This window comes from Nymphaea colorata, chromosome 3, assembly GCF_008831285.2.
Source record: "Nymphaea colorata isolate Beijing-Zhang1983 chromosome 3, ASM883128v2, whole genome shotgun sequence".
Lineage (NCBI taxonomy): Eukaryota > Viridiplantae > Streptophyta > Magnoliopsida > Nymphaeales > Nymphaeaceae > Nymphaea > Nymphaea colorata.
This window is the reverse complement of record NC_045140.1, coordinates 1,359,594-1,378,996: the sequence shown is the minus strand read 5'-3', so window position 1 is coordinate 1,378,996 and position 19,403 is coordinate 1,359,594. Positions and strand designations below refer to the sequence as shown.

At 36.7% G+C, this 19,403-nt stretch overlaps 1 protein-coding gene across 1 annotated transcript; it reads right to left on the bottom strand.

Moving 5' to 3' along the window:
* Positions 1-11,221: 11,221 nt before the first annotated feature.
* On the bottom strand, positions 11,222-18,165 carry LOC116250191 (uncharacterized). Its single transcript, XM_031623668.2, has 5 exons — positions 17,486-18,165; positions 15,818-15,854; positions 15,492-15,728; positions 15,352-15,399; positions 11,222-11,931 (listed from the first exon to the last, which is right to left on the bottom strand). The coding sequence occupies exons 1-5, from the start codon at positions 17,785-17,787 to the stop codon at positions 11,437-11,439; spliced, it is 1,119 nt and encodes a 372-aa protein (XP_031479528.1). The 5' UTR covers positions 17,788-18,165; the 3' UTR covers positions 11,222-11,436.
* Positions 18,166-19,403: the final 1,238 nt, after the last annotated feature.

The window sequence follows — 19,403 nt, the reverse complement described above, 5'->3', positions numbered from 1 at the left end:
TCTTTTTTAATTTAAACTCATGATTTATTAAATGAGGCATGAAACAAATGTTTTTCATGTACCACCACTCCGTTAAATTTATCATGGATAATTTCTTCTTTGCAATCATGTAAAAAGCCAGAGTTATGGTGGTCTGTCTCTTTTTCCTCATGGAAATCGACTTAGGTAAGGAGAACCTTCAGTAACTTCTCCGGCATGCATGACATCTTTATGATAACACTATGAATTTAAGATCTCAATTCTTCTGAATTTCTAACAAGTAGTGAAGAGAGTGAGAGGGAGGAAGAAGGCTACACTACGACTTGAAAAATATTTTGGGCTATCTTGGGCTGGCGTGGGCAGGCGCCCACACCTGCCCCACGGAGCCACCCACCTTGCTGGAAGGCAGTTGACAATTTGGATCTAACAGCACCAAGTTCTATATAGTTGTTTGCAATTATTCATGTTTTGGGTGTTTCCAACATGTAATGCAACTGCTGACCATGTAACTTTGGATTCATGCAGGGACATAGCCAAGTAGGGCCCACTTGGACTCTGACCCCACCTCAAAATTTAAAAAAAAAATCACTTGTTTTATATAAAAAATTTGAAAAATGATATTTCAATTCTAGACAAAATTTGGAAACTTTAATTCGGTCCGCCTCATGAAAAATTTCTGGCTTGACCCCCAGATTCATGCATTTATAAACGTGATAAGGGTGGCATATTGAACCATGTGAACTATAAATATTGGCACAAAGGGCAAATCCTTTGTGCATGGCATGTTTAAGACAAAAAAACATAAAGTAGGTAAAAGCTCCTTTCACTCGATCTACCAATATAGATACACAAGACAATGTGTCACTATTTAGAGACATCGCCTTGATTGTTGCTTTCCATCCTGAAAACATGATTCTTTAAATGATCAGATTTGGGTCTATTGTGGGTCATGTTTGCCGACGCTGTGAGAATTGGTTGTTTTAATTACCAGTTGAAAGCCACCCTCTGATAAACAATTCACGTAGGTCCAATGCAGCCTTCATGCAATGGACAGGAAGGCTAAATAAGAATTAACAAAAACGTAACCTAAGAAATAATTTCTCGTCAAATAACAGTTAAATTTCTCTAAATAAATCTCACTTCTAGTTGGATGAGCAACTCAAATGAAACCGTTTGTAACTGTTCCATGACTCTAACCTACAAATTGGGTTAGATTCATAAGACACTTTGTAAGGTATTTTACGAATTATATTCAACGAAGAGTTACATATTGTTTCATTTGCCATGGGCTTTTATGACTTATTTCGTAATGAGAGCAGTTTGCAAGTACGAACAAAGATTTAAGCAGATTCATGAAACACTTGTTACATGTTGTTCGTATTGTCAAGGGCGGTTTGAGAACAGAAACATTATGTTATTGTCTCGTTCATCTAACCTAAAACTGTTTTATGAATTTACATTGTTTTCTGGAATAGACTCATGGGGCAGCAACAAAGTTGCAAAACAAGGTTGTTTAGTAACAAGAACACTCAATGAGTAGTAGTTGTTTAATAAATCTGCTTCACATATTAAAACTAATGCTTCACGAATTTGCTTTAATATTTCAAGCAGATGAGATTCATTAGAGTGTCATTGCTTTCAAACGACTCCTCAATTTCATAGACACTTCGCCATGTTCTCCTCTTCCATTTCAAATACGAATAATAGATACGTGGGACCAAAAACGAGTGAACCGAGGTCCCGCAATAATGTACTGTGCAATTAGAAAAGGAAGAGACAATTTCAGGATCGGGTCCTACACCAAAAGCAGTGTTTGGATCTTTGCACGAAAAGAGCACCCACTCGGTGGTGCGGTATGAGTCGGTGATGTATGCCGGCAAGCCTTTTGGAATTACAATTTCTGGATAAGGCCGGGCCTGAGTTTGGAGATTTCAAATTTAAAAAGCAAGAAAGATGTGAACGGATCGGATATGGATCACCCCAGCACATCGACTATTCAATTCAAATCCAATACGTTACAGTCACAAAATGTTAACAGAATATTGTCGCTGATCATGCTTGCACATTCCAAATTACCCTTTGAGATTACAAAAGTTTCAATTAAATTCGTTCCTGGAAGAAATGATCAAAATAACAAGGAAAGGAATGACATAAATACTTTTGGGCGGGTTTTGTTAAATGGGACAGTTTGTCACTGTTCTATGATTCATACAACACAATTTTTAAGGTGTTTGATGAATCCGTCTTAAATTTTGAGTCATATTCATGAAACAATTATATATCATTATGTTTACCAAATGGACCGAAAATGATATGAAATTAATTTTCCATGACTATGATGAACTGCTAAGCATGGTTAAGATAATCGATTCTTTATTAATCACGATAAGGCGTGGATCGGCCAATTGCCTGCCATTCACGGATGAATTAGGGAAAACACCAAAACTGAAAAAATTTAAAGGACATGTCCTAGGACACAGTGTGATGAACATCCTGTTCTACTCCTGCTTCCACTTTTGATCAACATTGTGGCTGTAGAAAAGCACTTTCAGATAAATTTGTTTTTTTATTCCTTTAGCACGTAGCTAAGTCAAGTACTTAACTTATTCACAACCTTTTGTGTTATATTATATGTTAATTTGTGCTCACCCTTATCTAAATATGTTTCTAGCTCTCCAACTTGTGCAAGCGGCCTAGGTGCATCACATCAATTAATTAACTAAATTTTGCTTTTAATACATCCAAACATAGTGGACAATTGAACATATAGCATGATCTTTAGACTCTTCAATGCCAAGGGTAGGCCTAGATTAGGGATTTTAACGAGTCGAGCTAACTCGAGCTCGACTCGAACTCACTCGATAAACTCTTATCGAACTCGACTCGTTTATTAAATGAGTTGAGTTCCAGTTAAGAAATGAGATCGACAACATAAACGAGTTGATCTCGAGTTAAGTAGGCTCGGCTCAGTTAAACTCGCTTAAGCTTGAAAAAGAAAATATATAAAATAGGTCTCATAAAGTTATGAGAATAAACAGGTTGCTCAAAGAGGATGAACCCTAATGCCTTCAAGCAAAATAACCAAGTTAGGGCTTGGTCTTGACACCCTTCATGTTTGCCTCCTGCTACATGCTGGCCATTATCAAATAAGCAATTTAGATTCACTAAATTCACATCCAGATCCAAATTGAACTTGTAAATTCACAACTGGATCTGAACTGCATTATGATATGTTGAGAACCAACTTTCGAAATGTATAGACATTAGGTGTAGGATATTTATTTAAAGATGAATCAAAATCTGAATCCTCTACTTTTAAATCTAAATCAGAATTTGATCGGATGTCATTGTTAAATCCAAACCCGATCAGATTTCTAAATTGTATGTTACATCTTTTATCATACCTGATTTTTGAAAAGGTTTGGTCGGACAAAATCCAATCCATCGACAGTCCCATCAAGAACTTAATGCCTTCCCAATATAAAAAAAAAAATCACGCCCGTTCCTTATCTGTACATGATAATAAATTTCTGACCCTCTCTCATAGATCAAGATAAATGAGTACAAAGACAAAAACGGAAAATTGTTTAACAAACCCTAAGTGATTTGTGGAGAGAAAAAAAAAAAAGCATGTTAGTGAACCCATGAACGAACCCATCGGAATCATAAAAGGGTTCTTTGTTTAAGCGTCGTTTATGTGTTGGGAGAAAGGTAGTTTGAAGTCTTCGAGAATAGAAAGTATGGCCCAGAGTTCCATGATAGAGGAATCTTGTCTAAAAAATGCAGAGGCTTGACATGGTATATCGCATGCAAAACATGTATATAACACAGAAAAAATGTTCATTCTTCACTTTCTTTTCACAATGTTGAGGAAAGCTACCGGGTTTTTTGGGCATTTTCAGCTCATTTTATAACTTATCTTGCTAAGCGAGATCGAGTTCATAGAGTTGGATGCGGAGAGCAAGCCTGATCAGTAAAAACCAAACGAGTTTTTTTTTTTTCGTTTTACAAGTCCATTTACCACCAGCCTGTGCATTTAAGCGCACCAAATCCGGTGATTCATGAGATGCTCTTGCTTAACATGTATATATGACAGATGGATTCAATCTGAGCTTGTTTAAATGATTTTGGATGAACCAAGCAAGCCAGAAAGCAAACTCTTTATGACCGGATCGTTCCCATGCACTATCAGAACATGTTGTAGCTAGCTCAGCATATAGAACCATATTTTAGTTTCAAGATATGATTAAGCTTCAAAAGTGCGTGTAATTGCCATCTAGGATTTAGACAGTTTTGATCGTTTTGGTTTCCTTGGGTAGCCATTTAGGTTGGAATCTGATTCCTGATGAATTTAAATTAGTCCAAATCTAAATTAATTAGGGGTCGTTTGGTGACAGTAACACATGGTTCTCATGAATGTGGCCCAAAAATAGGTCAAATTCATGAAATATTTGCAGTAGATTCATGAAATATTTGTTCTAATCTTTAATAAATATGTCATATTTTTTGTGACAGGTTCATGAGACAATAACAATGACTTGCTGCTGCCAAACAGGCCTCTTACGTCCCTAAGTTGACATGAACTGAACTGAGCCAAGATGGTAAGGATCCGATAAACTCTGGAATTTCAACAGTAAGTAAGTACAATTTGAGACCATAGTTTTGCTTGTGCTTGATTTGAGACTGATCTTTAAGACACCAAAGAATGAGCTACTTGGCATCATTATATGCATAATGGGAGACCAGTTTAGGGCCATACTAGTAGACTTTGGTGTACTTTCTTTCTCATTCAACTGCAGTTGTCCATGGGACCCAACTTGGCTTGACTTTTGTTGAGTTACATGATGAATCCCATGACTGAAATATGGATATCATACAACAGGATTAGATATCCACTTCTTCCAAAGAAGTACTGTAACTAACAGGACATTTGGTGTCTGCATCTTTTGGTCTTTCTTGTTCAGAGTCTTCAACATGTGGGTCCATGTAGTTTCTAGTGGAGGAAGTTTCCATGGCGTGTCTCCTGCCAGTACAATGGTTCTCAAGCAAAAGGGCAGTACTCAACTGCCTTCAATTTGCAGGATACAGCTAGACTGTGGCCAGTTTCTGATCCAGTAGGAAGCCTGTCCTCGAATTATGATGCTAATCATGCTCACCTGCTCCATTTTACCATCATGATTTTGAGAAAATATGGAACAGATTTTTCTTCCTTGTCAGTTCATTTTAGATCTGGACAAGAGCAGGGCCCTGTCGCTTGCTGTGATGTCTATTGACATCCATCTAAGATTCACTCTAGATGTTGGTGATTGTTGAGACTTAAGACGTTGCTATCACTAATTCATTGCTATGATGCTACCTTTCTGAATTTCAAACTCCCTTTATTAACTTAGAAAGCTTAAGCTTGAAAATAGTTCATAGAAAAAGACGCTCTAGCCAATGTTTTCTGAATGTCCAACCAATCCAGCTAGCATGTCTGCTCTAGCTTCTGTATCTTGTAAAGCGACTGGTTTGGTTCTTCTCTTCGAATTTATCTCTTCTACTAGACAGAAAAGCTCTCTACAGTACGTTATTCATGAGGTACGTAAAATGATTCACAGTTTTAAGAGAAGCTTAAAAAATTATTAGTAAGTGTGAGTTCCCCCCTTATTTCAGGAACAAATAGCAACTACCATGTTTACTAGTACTGATTCCTCCTATCAGCTTTGCAAATTCCCCAACCTGGTCATGTAGTTTTAGTTCAACCATTTTTTGCGTTAGACGGTACAACATGTAGAGAATTAAACCTCCGTTCCTAAAGCAAGCCATCTGAAAAATTAGGGTCTTAGACAAGTAGTTATCGAGAGGGGAGTTCCAAGCCAAACCACCATCATTTACTAAATACAGAACTCTTCTATACCCTGGTTTAATGAATGTTCCTACAGCATAAACTACTGAGGCTGTTGCAGTTTTATGCCCTCAAGAACATGGATACACTGATACCCAAAAGAAAACTGATATCCAAAAGAAAGATGTTTAACTTTCGGGTGAGCAGGAGAAGTATTTCATCTTATTTTACCGGCTCTTATGCTAAGAGCCAATGCCTAGACGCTTTTCCCTATCCTCCCACGGTACAAAGATGTGTAACTTACTCTTAGGCTTTCTAACTTACTCTTATAGGCTTTTAAATGAGGATAGGGAGCAAAAGATGCCACTGTGCTATAAGATTACATGGACGTCAACTTCAGGAAAATCTGCCCCAAAAAAAGATAAGCGTGAACAGTAAAAATATCTTGAGATTGAAGGATGCAAGTGGATGGCGGGGGCCTTGGTCAATCCTTATCATCTTGTTGCCCAAAGCATTAAAGTGTGTTAAAGGTTAATAGAAAGTGACATTTTCCTTTTGGTAATGCAACTAAAGTCACCTGCATGGCTCATGCTTGTCTCACTGCTGCTCCTTTTTTCCCACCTAATGAAAGAGACATGAGAGCATCAACCCGAGGGGGCAAATTCTTAGGTGGCGGGCCTGGGGGCATGCTAAACGGCCATTCCTAGCTGGTTTGATTCCAAGAGTACTCCGTTGTTACTGTTAGCAGGGATGGACGAGTCGAGCCAACTCGAACTCACCCATGAAAGATCAACTCGAGCTCGACTTGTTTAATAAACGAAACTGAGTTGAGCTCAAGCTTGAGTTAAAACTTGAATACTTATAAATGGTTCAAGTTTGAGTTACATGAGCTCGACTCGCCTCATGTCTTTCCTTTTGTTAATCTTCAGAGGTATATTGATAATTTTTTATGAATAATGCGGACAATCTTCATATGTAGGCAGCATGAAACCATTTTTTATTGTAGTTTACTTTATTCCCTTTTTTTTTTTTTACTTCAACTCCCATTTTTTGTGATAGTCATGCAACTCCACAAACTGACACTGAAGGTAAAGAAACAGACTATTTTGCAAAACTGTGAGACTAGCAAGACAACAGAAGTGGCATCGTAATTAGTAACAGAAATTGTTCTCGTATTTTTGTCACATTGTGTGCGCTAACCTATTTCAATCTAAGTATATCAAGGGTGCATATTATAAGAACTAAAATCCTATCTAAGCTAATAATCGATTGCAATTTATATCTTAACTAAAATTAATAAAAATAAAAGATAAAAACTTACCTAGGACTAAAACAAGCCAAAATGGAAAAAGTATAATAGAACAAAGAAGCTGAAAATTAGGTACAGTTAAACATTAAAATGTACAATGAACATTTTCTCAGAACTTCAGGATGTCAGAGCATTAATTTCCTATGAAATTCAGGATTTAATTGCCAAGGGTGTAGTAGAAGACATTGTTCGAGGTCAGTCTCTTAGATATGGTTGTAAATCATTCAAAACAGGTTTTCCACTTGGTATTTATTTCATCGTTTCCAATTTTTGCTTATCTTATTCCAATCAAGTCTGCATTCACCTAATGTTGTGCTACAAAACAGGAAGAATGGGTTTAGCCAGGGCGGAGCCAAGGAGGGGGCCGGCAAGGGACCTGGCCCCCTTAAAAAAAATTCCATTTCAAATTGACGTATAAAGTTTTAAAATCTTCTTTATATGGAAATATTGAGATGGAAATATTGAGAGACTATTTTTTGGCCCTTGTCGAAATTTTGAAACTATAATTTGGCTTTCCTCTTGAAAAAATCCTGTCTCCGCCTTGGAGTGCAGCAGGTCTAGTGAAAATGCAGAACGGAAAATACCAGGGCTGATTTTTGGTGGCAGATGAATCAGCAGACATTGTTGAATTATGTCCTCACTAAACTGTAGCAGATGAGGATGAAGGGAGGGTGCAACTATGGCAAGTGGGTTGCCGACATTAAGAAGACTACTGCTGGAAGAGGGCCATTACCTTCATCATGCATGCAGGCTGAGGCTGGTCGTAGACAAAGGCTGGCCTGCTGCTAAACTTAACCATTTGTTGCTGCACACGTCACGTTTTCGAGGAGCGAAGCTGCTTATGTGCACAAACCTTGTGCACATTGCTGTGCAATGATCAAAATGCCTTCATTAAATTTTTTTTTTAAATAAAAAAATAAAAAAAAAGGAAAGAAACTTTTTAAAAGGAAAAAAAGATTGTAAAAAAGTTAAAAAGTCTAAACTACCCATTGTCTCAATTAAAATTTTCAAAAATACCCTCCACCCCCCTTTGGTGCATATTTGTTGCGTGCACCCAAGTGTACACACAACTCGCTCAAGGAGTCGATAAACTCTGACCCGAGTTCCGGCTGTTTGACTGCATTTTTTATCAACTTGTCTTTTTTGTTTGGTTCCTCCATTAATACAGGGGGACCAACCCCGAGCAGTGTTTGCCGGAGTTGCTTAGCTTTTGCATCAATTATCATTATTCAGTTCACATGAAATAAAATGACTTCATTAGACATAAGATTCAACACTAGTTTTGGAACTCATTCAATATGAAATGAACCTGTCTTGAGGCTAACCCAGAATTTAAGAAAATAAATAAATATAAAAACAAAATTAAAAAAAAATATGAGAAACATAGAATCTCAAAAAATTGAACTCGTAAACATAAGATTGAAGAAGGTTTTGTAAGATGTCACATGTTATAAGAGAAAAGCTTCAAGACTTTGGCATGATTTTTTTTTTTCCGCAAGATTGTTCTAAGTCACCTCATGCTACCAATAATGTTACAACACGACAAAGACATTGATAATAACCAAATGCTGTCATTTTTATACGAAGCAACGAGCATGACCAACCGCAACAATCTCAACATAACAAAAATCAAATCTTCATACATCTAAAGAAGCAAATTCTGTTGCCCTTGGTTCTACTACCAAAGCAGATAAATGGGATGTCCAACATGGAATGTTGCTAATGAACCTATAAATGAACACTGGAAAAAATATTAATGTTAATCATTTTAATACAAGCACTGTAAAGTAAAATAGAACTTGAAACACGAATTCTTAGGATATAATGTAAGAACTGAAGAAAATTTGCAATCAAGTTCTAGGAGACGAGGAAAAAAATAACACCAAAAAAATTATACTCTATCAAAATCAATTTCCTTAAACAATTCCATATGAAAGGAAGACAAGAGTATAGGTAATTGTCTATTAAATGTCATGGAAGTCAATGAAATGTCAAAAAGACAACCACCACACAAAAATAGAAAACCGACAGGTGATATCAAGGGTTGTTTGCAGAATAAAAGAAAATTCATCGATCATGATATATATTATACCAATTGCATTAAATTTCTGTGGTGACTCACCAAAATTCTTAATCAGGAATCTAGAACCAATTGAGCAACACGAACTTAGCAGCTTGGTTCTCTAATGGCTTTGCCTAGGTAAGCTGTACACGTAATGTTCTCCAAACCAGTTTATTATTATAAAGCACATACAACTAATGTTGAGCTACTGTAAAAAGCTTAGAACCATCCATGCCTTCAAATTCAAAACTAGACCAGCATGTTTGCCCTTACATAAACCATGTATCTTATTTCACTATGAAACAAACAAGGAAGCATGACTGTATTGAATAATGTTTGATCGGCAATGCGAACTAGAAAATGACAAACTCCCATTAAACGACCTCATTTAAATTCAATTATTTATATCAATATTTGTACCTGCCACTTCCAACTATCAAGATTATCTATTACCATATCCAACTGCTCCTGGGGTATTGCTTGGTAGACCTAAATCAGGTTTGGATTCCAATGTAGAAAAAAGTACAAAACCCTACGCAAACATTTTTGCAATCAGATTTTGATGCCCATAATAATAGGATATATATATATATGATCTATTAAGTAACAAAAAAACCCACGTTGTATCTGAGCCATGTGGACAGACAGGCGTTCTTTGTAAGCAATCAAAATGTGAATAATGGCAGCATCTACGTACGTTAACATTTATTTGAAAATGTCTCAAATTTTTATGCTGTCTCATGAAATTAACAACCTTGTCAGTGTTTGTCACATAATTTCTCCTTGTAGAGAGATGGAAAATAAGTTGATCTAAGCAACACCAACTCTTCAAACCAGTCCCCTGCACCTGGGTTGACATGGCTCTGGTGCAGGTGTTGGTGCAGCAATGTATAATTTCTTTTATTTTTACTATCATTATTGACATAAAGAATTCAAACCTATCAAATGTCGGATGTTGTTGAATGGTTAAAAATTAAAAATTTATCGTTGATATTACACACATACACGGTTACTAAAAGCACTATGAACCGTTGTTGCATCATGAACAGTAGCTAATGCTCCTGTAGTGATTCTTTTTATCGATACGTCTTTTATTTTTAGTCATCTAACAGTATCCCGCATTCGGTAGATTTGAATTTTCTATACATAATAAGGCGATTTAATTTTGCGGAATACTAGGTGTTATCGAATGTCCAAAATTTAAAATGTTGCTGAAAAGCAGTAATCACATTTGCATAAGTAATGGTTTGGAGCATGGTGGCTATTTATGGTGTTTTAGCAACGATTTACAGTTTCTTTTAGCTATGAAACTTTATATTTTAGCCATCCTACAGCTATCTGGCATCTGGCAGCATTGACTTTTCGTGTGTGCATGTCGCTCTGTGTGTGTGAGAGAGTAGGAATTAAAATCGGATGCTTAAATGTTAAGAATTAATCGTTAAAAAGAAAAAATCGCCACAAGAGTGTTAGTGAAGGTTTATGGTGCAGCAACAGTTGCCGTAGCAGTACCTAAAACTCCTTTTTGTATATCAATATCACCTTGAAGTTTAGTTCTTGTGAAGTAACTTGACCATTTCCCCTAGAATAGCCGATCTTGACCTCAAGTTAATGCACTGGTTGATTTTTGCTGACTTGGTTTCGAGTGTTGTGCATCGTCATTTAATGTATTCGGCTTTCTAAAAGAGTGCTTAGGCATTTACTGAGTATAGGGAATAAACATGTCCCGAAATTAGCAAGGACCTCTATTGCAAATCAGAGAGCAAAAGTTGGATGTTTCACAAGTTTACAAGCTCTATGTCTAGATCGTTACATCTGTATTATGTGAAAAAAGTACGCACAGAAACATACCAAATCAAAGCATACGCAGACACGATCTCAGACGTTTTATTCATCTAAAGAACAGCCAATTTCCAGAGATTTATGCTTCTGTGTTTTTGGTCTTGCAGAACCACAATAACATTGTAAACCACTAACAAATCATTGCACGGTTTGGTAATAGTCACGTTGATGCTTCTAAAAAGCTTCCCCCTTCATAGATATGGACACATTTGTCACAATCAAGTTAAAACATACAAAGATGACAATAGGCAAATTACAACAATAGATCCTTCCATCAGCAAATTTAATTAATGTTACAGTCTTATGGGTTAGACAAGGTGCTACTACACCTCTCTTTGAGGCTGCAAACAAGCTACGACTTAAATAAATGCCTAGATACATTTTCCCATACAACCATCAGCATATATATCAATACACAAGCGCCTAGCCTGCTCGTATTCTATCCAAGCGATCAACGCTTTTCCTGGCCCTCTCAAGCTGCTCCATGCATTTCCTCGACCTGTCATGCTGATCTACACTTCTACGTGACTTCTCAAATTGGCTAAAAGAGTTCTTCAATTTCTCAAACTTCTCAACTTTGGTCTTTAGATCACTACTTAGTTTGGGAAGCTTGTCTGTGCCACTTCTTGTTTTCTCTCTTAAGTCGGTGCTTTTCCTTGGTGCCTCATATCCATCAACACTCCGTCTGTCAGTGCTATGCCGTGATGGCTCAAACTGATCCGTGCTTCTCCGTGGACCACTATTCAGCTTGGATTTCTCGATTGTCGAAATAAACTTCCTAAGGTGCCTAATGTATTGAGGATAAAGTTCAAGATCGCAGTGGCTTCCTCCTTCAAGCCATAATGGTTCATATTTCTCTTTGCAGAGTTCCCAGAGTCGTTTGCCATGAGACCAGTCAACTACATCATCAGATGTTCCCTGAATAATGACAAGACAAACATGCATCCCCTATTATACCTTGGAATAAGTATGGGCATGAGAAAATCATATGGCTGAAGCATAACTCCTGACATACGTGAAGAGCTTGCTAAGTTTTATCAATGTTAGTATACCATGATAATGATGGCAATAGATAAGACTTCATATAGCAGAAAGCTCACAGAAAAGTTTGATTTGCACAAGTTAGTTCATGAAATAACCAACTTACTCCATGCACAGGAACTTCATATCCATATCATATTCATTTAATTAAAAAAGGAAAAACATTTATGAAAAGGAAAAGTTTAATAGAATGAAACACAATATGGTGAATGACAAGGATAATGATATAGTTGTAATGAAAGAAAAAAGAAAAGGATGAATACTGATCACAGTGAGAGTAAACAACAATAGGCATCAGCAGAACTTAAGCCAACAGGTTCACCCTATGATGACATGATGTAACATATAATGAGACTATACACACTTTCATATACATTCACTTGAAAAAACAAATCATGTTAAAATGTACTTGGGCAAATTTTTTATCAGATGAAAACAGAACACAAAAAGAAATAAATAAATAAGTAAATGAATATAATAGAATTTGATTATAACATCCACCGTGTGGCTCTACATTTTCTAACGTCCTGAATTGTTTTTGATGAATCCAACTGCACAAACAAATGCGGACAGTACAAAACTACAGATTCAAGAAAAAATGAAAATCCAATGTGTAGATCAGATATTATAAAGATTGTAAAATCAATGGTCTTGAGTTTGTTTGCTTATCAAATCTAATCAGACATCCAAAAACCATGGTCTTTTTATTCCTATACTTTTGGATATCCTGAGTTCATCTGTACAGGTAGATTTATCGACAAAAAACTAAACTTCCAGACATCATGCTGGACGTTAGTTTTGTGGACAGCTATATATATATATATATATAAATATATATATATATATATAAATATATATATATATATATATATATATATAAAAATATATAGTCACTGAACCATGACTCCAAGGTTCAAATGACATCTAGACACAATCAAATGAGAACCACCAGATCAAAAGATCTGATGTTCTCAGTTGATCTTCTTTTTACAACTTGTAAGTCATGGTTATTATACTTTTTTATGAAACTCTTCCTTCCGCCACCCAACTGGCAGCCCTCTGGACAGACCGCCACCATCAGCGGCACCGCCGACAACCTGGCGCTGCCAGTGACGGCGAAAGAATCTAAACTCCACATGTTATATGGTTGGAAACATTAATCTCTGCTTTTGAGATTCTTCAGGAACAAAAGAACAAATATGTGACTTGCATAGCATGTTTTTGCAAAAAGCTTTTGGATCATGAGCAACGTAGGGCTGGTAAATGAGCAAATTACAGCAGCTCGTTCAGTTTGTCAGAAGTTCATCAACAGAACAAGACAAAAATGAGTTCACTCAGGGCAGAAGGTGTTCTATAGACACCTATAGGCCTGTTCAGATGAAATTTGAAACATCAAAAGATTGTATTTGGAAAGGGAAAAGCCAAAGTGTTCTTATGACATGACCTGTTTGCAGCAGAGCTTGTGGTTTAGCTCAACAAGCCAAGCTAAAATTTAACTTGTCTGAAGGGAAGACACCCAACTCAAGCTGGATTATTGGAAAATGAGCCAAAGCGGACCATGAGCTGTTTGGTTCCTTTGCTTATTTGCCAGTGCTAATTACATGCATGAAGAACTTTCAAGTACTTTCAAAAAGACGGTCATAATGTAAGGAGATTCATTATTCTGAAAAAATTTGATATCAAACAACCACAAGAGACCATGTTGAGAAAGTCTCAGAGTTAATTGAGAGCTCATGTCTATGATTGTCCACAATGATGGTAAATGAGGAATGGAATCTGTGTCCGTGTATTTGCAATTGAGGACCGGAATCTGTGTCCGTGTATTTGCAATATGTACATCATTACTTTTTCCTTTTTCGTATTATAGGTGCAGAATATGTTCAGGGGAAGACAATGTCCATCAAACCCATGCATCACCAGTATCTTTGATAACCAGACTGCACACCTTTGAGAGAAAGCAAGCATCAGCTGTGTAAAAGGTAATCCCACTTCAACATGTTAGAATGAGATGGGACCATATCCAAAAGGATGAGCCAAACTAAAGTAATCTGATATTTGGATCAGCCGGGAACCAAAGACTGGAATTTAAGGTCTGTTTATATTTAGTCTCTGATGCCCTGTAAAGGAGAGCACAACATTTCTAACATGGATGTATGGCTACCCTGTATGCTATAGCTGCACCTCCCCATTCAACCCAAGTCCATAGAAGATGAAGAATTTTGAGTTCCATTGGAAAGGCAAGAAAGACTGTAAATTTCCATCAGGAGTAAAAAGGTTTTCTATTTCATGAAAAAGATTATGCACAAACAGCAGAAAATTACAAGGCAACAACTAGGGTGGCTCCCTCTCTCTCTCTCTCTCTCTCTCTCTCTCTCTCTCTAACATTTTAAAATAGGTTGCACCATTTGCATCAAATGTGCTTAATTGTCAGGGATGCTGTTGGTCAAGTGTAGGTGGCAAGGTTAATAGCATCAATACCTCCATGAAACCGAGTATGTCCACTCGCACTACCTTACGGATGCTCAATCCCACCCCCCACCCCCACCCCCCCACCCCCAAAAAAAAAAAAAAAAATTCCCCTTGATAAACAGTTTGTGTCAAACATCAACAAGTGAATCTATTTATCAACCATGAAAGGACTCAAATAGCGTCAATATTTCAGGCATAGTCACAGAAAACACATTCTTTTCCAAAAAAGCTCGAAAAAAACGAGATAAATTAACTGGCTGTTTAGAACTTAAGAAAAACATTAAAAACGCGCGTTTTTTTCAAATTTTTTTCAGTTTTTTCATTTTTTAATGTCAAACACTTTTTTTTTCATTTTCTATTTTTTTTTTGTTGCAAATCTACTTATCTTTTGATGTTTGTGTTATTAGTTTCTCACTTATTTTATTTTTCCCCTATTTTTAGTTTTTTAAAATATTTAAAAATTTGCCGTATTATACCCGAGAAAAAACCTCGCCGTTTTAAAACTCCGAGATGTTATTTGTGACTATGATTTCAGGTTGCAACAAGAAGGTGACAGTATTTGCTTCTAATTACAAGAATGAGAGCTAATGTTTTGCATTATGAACATCAGTTTTACAATGCAATAGAACCCATTTTTTATGAAATAATTATCAAAGCATAAATTCATGAAAGAATATTTAAGAAATTATAAATCTGATTGTTAAACAGATCAATTTTATGAACTTTTTATACAAAGGTATAGAAGCAACATATTGAAATTTTTTTAATAGAATCAAATGACACAACACTATGCGCAGAAAAAGAAACCCAGTGAAGACAGCTACTTACATGAATGACCAGGACAGGACATGTTACCAGGGGGATCTTGTCAATGTTCTGCAACATAAATACCCATGAACTGATCAGAATCATAAAAACTTCTGGTGTGATCAAAATAAACTATTGTGCTGTGATGACAAAACTATTACCTTATAAATATCAAACCAATATGTCCGCTTGACGGGATACATGACTCTCAAACCTGAAAGTATAGGACTATGCAAAACAATACCCCTTAAGTGAGACAAGCGGGTAGCGAGATCTAGTGTTGGGCCACTTCCAACAGACTGCCCATAAAGAACTATGTTTTCTTCCTTTGTCCCATATTCCTCCAGAAGACACTTATAAGCAGCTTCTACGTCTGCATAGGTGTTGTTTTCACTTGGCTAGCAAGAAAAATCCAAAAAGAAAGTTGTGACAAAGATGCAAAACAGAAGGGAGAGAAAGAGAAAGGTAAATAGTCAATGCAACTGACCTTTCCAGAGGACTGGCCGTATCCAGAATAGTCATAACTGCATGAAAAGAAATTTTAATATATCAAGTATCAGATTGCACAGGCTAAGAGAAAGAGAGAGAGCAACCCAAAGGCGTCATAAGCTGCAGAAGAGGTTCACTAGTTTATTTACATGTGCTGCTAATGTATATGCATGTGCGCATATTTTCCATTAGATGTTTTCATTTGCCCATCCTCACCCTCATCATCAGCAATGGAAGGCTTTATTTCACATTCACAAAGCTACAGTGCAGGTGCAGTTGTTTGGGTTTGGACACTGCAATTCTGAAAAATGTAGTGCAGTGGTACGACAAGGTCATAAGCATGTGTTTGTGTGTGTCAGTGTGTGTAATATTGCATGACAAGTTTATAAGTTCATAGAATGCATTAAACAAGACAATTTATAAGTTGAATATTGATACATATAATTCCATAAACGAAAGCTAATGACAAAAATAAAGTAACAGGTTGACACCTTTCACTTAACTGGCTGTGATCTAAATATGATCCAAGAAGTACCCAATTGTCTGCCATACCTGTGTCTAAAAACTGCCATACCAACATGGGTACAGCAGCCTTTCTCAGGTACCCATGTTAGGTAGTCGCATGGACACACCAAAATAGCAATGAAATGAGCACGAAAGTGGCATATGAGACAATGGATCTAGCATTCAATATGCAATTTCCCTTTCACGGGTACTAACCGAGTCAAGTAACAAATTTCAGAGCAAAATCGCGTATTCTGTTTAAATCTGTCTTCTTACCCTATTGCTGTGGCTTAAAATGCAACAATATCTCATACGCTAGCTACTGAATGGCCTCAATGATCAAGTTTACTACTTCCAACTTGTTAAGATCAACATATTGTACTCTTCTCATGCAGCGATAGTAAACATTAAGAGGGCAAGATCGTGAAGGCAGCAAATAAAAATTTATTTACGGTTCAAAATTGAACAGAAAAACAAAAAACTAAAAATTAGAAGATTCACGAGTTAATCCTAAATAGATTGCCCCCGACACCAGCAGAACTAAATATAACCTCATAAAGCATAAAATTCTGCCCAAACAAACAGGATTTGTACATATTTTCCAAACGTTTCTGTGATTTGTTGTCTGTCCCGGTATGTACGATAGGAAAGCAACAAATGAAGGCAAAAGGCTCACCAAATAGCTAGTTAAATTCTCAACCATGAACTATAAATAGAGAAACCGCTTCATGCTTGAGAAGAGAAACAACTACTTTGCAAAAGTTAGGTCTCGATATGGAAAATTTCACCCACTTTGGTGTGCTGAGATGTTCAAGTCTTCCACATCAAAGCAATACCAAGATAAGGCAAACTTAGTTCCCAAAGAACACAACGGAATTAGAAGAGCACGGTCAACAAAGCCATCTATGGCCAAATAAATTATAAACAGGAGACGAAATCCAGTTGTCGTTCCAGAAAATTTGTTGGAGTCAAACCAAAACTGAATTTTTCAAACTGGGTATCGCGAAAAACTGTCATTCCAAACAAGTTTAGCAAAGAAGACCAATTGTACTTTAATATAGGAAACAACAGACCCATGTCACAATAAAATTGACTGAAACAGTAAGGTGATTAAGAGATAAAGATTCAAACCAGTAAATAAATAAATAAAACAGATACGCACCCCATCAGATTAACTCTGAGATGGATACTCAATTCGATGAAAAGCTCATACATCTGCCCCAAATCGGCGGCGTTGCCGTGAGAATAAAGAAGGGTGAGGTTAGCCATCGGGTTTCGCACGTACATGGCGATGATCTCGTTCCCCTTCCTGGTCTTCAATCTAAGAACGTCGACATTCTCTCTGTGTGGCACGTTGGTCATAGACAAACCACCCCCAATTTCATCCTCAACGATCTTATATGAAGGAGGGTTCGGCGGAAAGAAAGCAAATTTCGCAGCCACAGAGGACGTCACTCCACCCATCACGGAGCCCCAGAAGAAGAAGAAGAAGAAGAAGAAGAAGATGATGAAATCAAGAACTCTCAAGAGACCACAGCCATTTCCATTAAGAGATTCCAGGTGGTTAAGAGAATAAGATGGCTACATGTCCGAGAGCGACTCCCCAAGAGAAAGAGGTTCGGCTGAGAAAAAAAGGTTGCTCGTCTAGTACGGAAGATGCAGAGAAAGAGAGAGAGAGAGAGAGAGAGAGAGAGAGAGAGAGAGAGAAACTCTAGCTAGTAAGAAAGCGTGTGAGAGTGAGAAAAGGGGAGGAGGGTAGAGGGAGTAACTCCAGCTGCAGGTGAGAGAGTGAGAAAGCAGGATGAAAGGTAAAGAGAGAGGAAATTTAGCTAGTAAGAAGGCGGATGAAAGAGTGAGAAACCCGGAGGAGGCGTTTCGTTTGGCCTAGAGAGAGAGAGAGAGCTTCGACATAATTTCTGTAAAAAATGAGAAATTACCAGTTGGGTTTTTGACATCCTATCACCTAGAAATCGCCACTGCATTTTTCCTTTACTTTTGTCTCTCACTACTGTTGATTTAAATTATGGAGCTTCTGCAAAGTATGCATGAGGCCATGTCGATGATTGCCACCCCAATGATCAGCCTCCTTCACCATCACATTGTTCAAAAATTCTTCCCGAAATCAACAGCGCAATGCATTTGCATCTACGTGGAAGACAAGAGTTTGTGCCGAAAATATATGCTTGCGCTACTGAATTTCACTTTCAAGTAAGCTTTCAAAAACATGCCTAAAATATGAAGAAAAATTAAAGAGATAGCTTCATCTAATCGGAAAGGCACTTACAATCTGTCCATAGTAATTAAGAGCATTCATAGTTTTATGTATGTCAATTAAACTGTTTACTTTGCTCTTTAAAAATAAGAAATCTATCTAGTTTTAATGTTAGTAAAAGTTTGATTTGAAAAATAACTAGACACGAGTTCAATAAAAAGTGTGACATTTGTAATGAAGGTACTTTTAGTTTATGTACCCAATTTCAATTAGTAATTACATCTTAAGATTTCATTCCCTAAACTTCTTTTTTATTAACAGTGCAAAACCTCCATATATCTTTTAACAACATTTAAAAGTTCAAGCCTATTTTTTTATGACAGCCAATTGATTTAACTAGTGTGTAACTTATGATTGCTTCCTCAACATTCTAAAACTCTGAAATAAAAGTGCTTTGATCAAAAGGAGCTGGATTTCAGGCCACTCTTGAATTGGCTTTTCCTCGGCCTGGTGTCCACGTATAAATGTAGGTGAACGTTAATTTCAAGTAAACATTGTTGTTGGCGACTGACTTTGACTATTCAATTAAATTTTTGATGTGGAAGTAAGTGGCGAGCTAGAGAACAAATTATCAAATCATTGTTCTCCTTTTTAGGTATACAAATTGGCCAAGTTTTTCACATTTGTTTGGGTCATGCCAGGGATGACTACAATTGGAGATTGTTGGAAACTTTACTCATCTACCCCATATGATGCTTTTAATATATATATATATATACACAAAAGTTAGATAGAGAAAAATGTGACTTAGTGTTTTAGTGTTCAATTGACAATGACGACTCTTTATACTATAACTATTTCATCTTAT

Coding starts and splice junctions, on each gene's coding strand:
- LOC116250191 (XM_031623668.2), bottom strand. CDS start 17,787: ATGGGTGGAGTGACGTCCTCTGTGGCTGCGAAATTTGCTTTCTTTCCG. Junction 15,400..15,491: donor ATTGGTTTGATATTTATAAG/GTAATAGTTTTG, acceptor TTTATGTTGCAG/AACATTGACAAGATCCCCCT. Junction 11,932..15,351: donor GTCCTGTCCTGGTCATTCAT/GTAAGTAGCTGT, acceptor GTCATTATTCAG/GGAACATCTGATGATGTAGT.